Source organism: Babylonia areolata, chromosome 31 (genome assembly GCF_041734735.1).
Source record: "Babylonia areolata isolate BAREFJ2019XMU chromosome 31, ASM4173473v1, whole genome shotgun sequence".
Lineage (NCBI taxonomy): Eukaryota > Metazoa > Mollusca > Gastropoda > Neogastropoda > Buccinidae > Babylonia > Babylonia areolata.
The window spans coordinates 7,494,754-7,498,918 of record NC_134906.1 but is presented as its reverse complement, the minus strand read 5'-3'; the positions used below and the strand labels follow the sequence as shown (position 1 = coordinate 7,498,918).

Sequence of the window (4,165 nt, the reverse complement as noted above, 5' to 3'; positions counted from 1 at the left end):
ACATAAATATACAACTGACAAACTCTGGTAAAATTTCCTTAGATGAAAACAGACAGTCATCTACAGCTGACAAACCATTGTATTGCCTCAGATGAATACAAACAAAACTCTGCAACTTGCAAATACAGACAATAGTCTTCGGCTTGTGAACCAAGATAAGCTGTTCCTCTGTTAATCAGGACTGCATTTGACAACTGACAATCTTGTTTATGACTTTTATAACAATGAATTTGAAAGTATAAATTCATGGCGTCTGATACACGTCACGCCGATTCGCGCTGGCATGACGTGAGCTGTTACGTAATTTCGGCACTACAATGCTGACGTTAATGCCGATTGTAAAGGCCACAAATCGTCATGCATGAAACTTAAATGAAAAGAATTTTAGGAGAAAAAATTGGTATTATGTGTCTATTGTCCTGTGTTCCTATGTGTCCTGTGTCCCCATCTGTCCTGTGTCCCCATCTGTCCTGTATCCCTAATTATCCTGTGTCCCCATATGTCCTGTGTCCCTACATGTCCTGTGTCCCCATATGTCCTATGTCCCCGTGTGTCCTGTGTGTCCTGTATCCCTATGTGTCCTGTGTCCCCATATGTCCTGTGTCGTTATGTGTCCTGCGTCCCCATATGTCCCGTGTCCTTATGTGTCCTGTGTCCCCATGTGTCCTGTGTCCCCATGTGTCCTGTGTCCCCATGTGTCCTGTGTCCCTATCTGTCCTGTGTCCCCATCTGTCCTGTATCCCTAATTATCCTGTGTCCCCATCTGTCCTGTGTCCCTACATGTCCTGTATCCCCAGCTGTTCTGTGTCCCTAATTATCCTGTGTCCCCATGTGTCCTGTGTCCCCATATGTCCTATGTCCCCGTGTGTCCTGTGTGTCCTGTATCCCTATGTGTCCCTATGTATCCTGTGTCCCTATATGTCCTTTGTACTTATGTGTCGTGTCCCCATGTGTCCCGTGTCCCCCCATGTGTCCTGTGTCCCCATGTGTCCTGTGTCATGTGTCCCCATATGTCCTATGTCCCCATGTGTCCTGTATCCCCAGCTGGTCTGTGTCCCTAATTATCTTGTGTCCCCATGTGTTCTGTGTCCACATATGCCCTGTGTCATATGTCCCCATGTGTCCTGTGTCTCCATGTGTCCGATGTCCCTATGTGTCCTGTGTCCCCATGTGTCCTGTGTCCCCCCATGTGTCATGTGCCCACCATGTGTCCTGTGTCCCCCCATGTGTCCTGTGTCCCCATGTGTCATGTGTCCCCCCATGTGTCCTGTGTCCCCATGTGTCCTGTGTCCCCCATGTGTCATGTGCCCACCATGTGTCCTGTGTCCCCCCATGTGTCACATGTCCCCATATGTCCTATGTCCCTGTGTGTCCTGTGTCCCTATGTGTCCTGTGTCCCCATATGTCCTGTGTCCTTATGTGTCCTGTGTCTCCATGTGTCCTGTGTCCATATGTGTCCTGTGTCCCCACGTCTACTGTGTACCTATTTTGTCCTGTGTCCCTACGTGTCCCGTGTCCCTCCGTATCCTGTGTCCCCACCTGTCCTGTTTCCTCATGTGTTCTGTGTATCCCAATGAGTCCTGTGTCCCTACGTATCCTTGTATCCCCATGTGTCCTGTGTCCCCATCCGCCCTGTGTCCTGTGTCCCCATCCGCCATGTGTCCTGTGTCCCCATGCGTCATGGGTTTTTACCTGCCCCGCGTCTCCAGTTGTTCTGTGTCCCCATGTCCTATGTGTCCTGTGTCACAGTGTGTCATGAGTCCACGGGTATCCTGTGTCCCTATGTGTCCTGTGTCCCCATGTGTCCCATTGTCCCTGTGTATCGTGTGTCCCCATGTGTCCTGTGTCCCCCCCATGTGTCCTGTGTCCCTATGTTGTAGGTGCACTGAGTCGCCGCCGGCGTGAGGAGTGTGAAGGAACGCCCCCCCACCCCCCACCCCCACCTCCCCCACCCCAACACCAAACCCCTCCCTACCTCCACCACCTTCCTCCAGCCCCCTCACTGTTCTTCAGGCCGACCAGTCAGCTCCTTATGACTGCACGTGCAACCTGACGTCTTGTTTCAGCACTGACCCTCTGTGGTGGTGCTGCAGGACCTCAGGCCTGCCTGGCTGGCTGCCTGCCTGCCCATGGAGGAACGTCAGGTGGTTGAAGGGTGAGTTTGTGGGTCAGCACTGCTGATGTCTTCTTTTCTGGTGTCTGTCCTTCTGGCGTTGTGTTCTACTGGGTTTTTCTGGGTCAGATTCCCGTGTTGCTCTTGTTGTTCTTGTTGTGTTGTGCATGTTCTTGTTGTGTCGTTGTGCTGTTGTTGTTTTTGTTGTTGTGGTGGTGGTGGTGGTGGTGTGTTCTTGCTGTGTTGCTCTTGCTGTTGTTATTGTTGCTGTTGTGGTGTTGGTGGTGGTGGTGGTGGTGGTGGTGTGTTATTGCTGTGTTGCTAGAGCTGTTGTTATTGTTGCTGTTGTTGTTTTTGTTGTTGTGGTGGTGGTGGTGGTGGTGGTGTGTTATTGCTGTGTTGCTCTTGCTGTTGTTATTGTTGCTGTTGTGGTGATGGTGGTGGTGTTTGTTGCTGCGTTGTTGTTGTTGTTGTGTTGTCGTTGTTTTCTGCTTTTTGTTGTTGTGGTGGTGGTGGTGTTGGTGTTGTTATGTTGTCGTTGCTGTGTTGTTTTGTGGGTTTGGGTATTTTGACGTTTTGTAATTTCCAAAGAAACTCTATGTGTGTGTGTGTGTGTGTGTGTGTGTGTGTGTGTGTGTGTGTGCGTGCGTGCGTGCGTGCGTGTGTGTGTGTGTGCGTGCGTGCGTGCGCGCGCGCGCTCGCGCGTGTGTGTGTGTGTGTGTGTTCGTGATACTTCACAGGGGTGTACCGAAATCATTCTTTATCAAAGATAATGAGGGAACCAAGCAGCATCATAACACGTTCCATGTCCTGTTTGTGCAGCCTGTCCGCACGTCTTTTCCGCGCAGCCGGCTACCAGCAGCCAAGCGGACCTCTTGTCTGGCACTGTGGAGGGGGGAGGAGGGAGAGGGGGGGCGGGGGGGGGGGGGGGGAGCAGAGGGCATGGTCACGGACGTCACAGCAGCACACCAGCACGGTCATTCACGGCGTCTGTGGTGCTGAAGGGCTGGGAACTAATACTGAGGGAGGGGGGGGGGGGGGGGGGGGCGTGGGGGGCACTTGCCTCCCTTCTTCAACTGCTTGCTGTCAGTGACAAGACAGGACTGACACATTGTTCACACACCAGTCCCCATCATATCAGGAGATTGTCAGTGGTCATTATGTCAGTGACAGTCAGACAGACAGGACTGACACATTGTTCACACACCAGTCCCCATCATATCAGGAGATTGTCAGTGGTCATTATGTCAGTGACAAGACAGACAGGACTGACACATTGCTCACACACCATTCCCCATCATATCAGAAGATTGTCAGTGGTCATTATGTCAGTGACAAGACAGACAGGACTGACACATTGTTCACACACCAGTCCTCATCATATCAGAAGATTGTGGTCATTATGTCAGTGACAGTCAGACAGACAGGACTGACACATTGTTCACACACCAGTCCCCATCATATCAGGAGATTGTGGTCATTATGTCAGTGACAGTCAGACAGACAGGACTGACACATTGTTCACACACCAGTCTTTATGTCAGTGACAGTCAGACAGGACTGACACATTGTTCACACACCAGTTCCCATCATATCAGGAGATTGTCAGTGGTCTTTATGTCAGTGACAGTCAGACAGGACTGACACATTGTTCACACACCAGTCCCCATCATATCAGGAGACGCAGGTCATAATGATGGAGGAGGAGAGCACTCTCCTTGATCCCACACCCTCCATAATCCAACACCCCACATCCTCCATAATCCCACATCCTCGATAATCCCACACCCTCCATAATCCCACACCCCACACGCTCTATAATTCCACACCACAGACCCTCCATAATCCTACACCTCACATCCTCCATAATCCCACACCCTCCATAATCCCGCACCACACACGCTCTTTAATCCCACACCCTCCATAATCCCACACCCTGCATAATCCCACACCCTCCATAATCCCATGCCCTCCATAATCCCAAACCACACATCCTCTATAATCCCACATCCTCCATAATCCCACACCCTCCATAATTCCACACCCCACACC

The 4,165-nt window shown here is 51.2% G+C and overlaps 1 protein-coding gene across 2 annotated transcripts in view; it reads left to right on the top strand.

Moving 5' to 3' along the window:
• LOC143276226 (uncharacterized) overlaps window positions 1-3,009 on the top strand; it is a 39,678-nt gene extending 36,669 nt beyond the window's left edge. The window contains exons 3-4 of one of the 2 annotated variants that reach the window (XR_013053520.1): window positions 2,067-2,155; window positions 2,936-3,009. Coding sequence is in view for 1 of the 2 variants with exons in the window: in XM_076580697.1 (XP_076436812.1) it covers window positions 1,881-1,889 (9 nt within the window). In the remaining variant the exon portion in view is untranslated. Of the gene's footprint in view, window positions 1-1,880; window positions 2,013-2,066; window positions 2,156-2,935 lie in introns of those variants that run through there. The other variant, XM_076580697.1, reaches the window with a different exon arrangement.
• The last annotated feature ends 1,156 nt before the right edge of the window (window positions 3,010-4,165 follow it).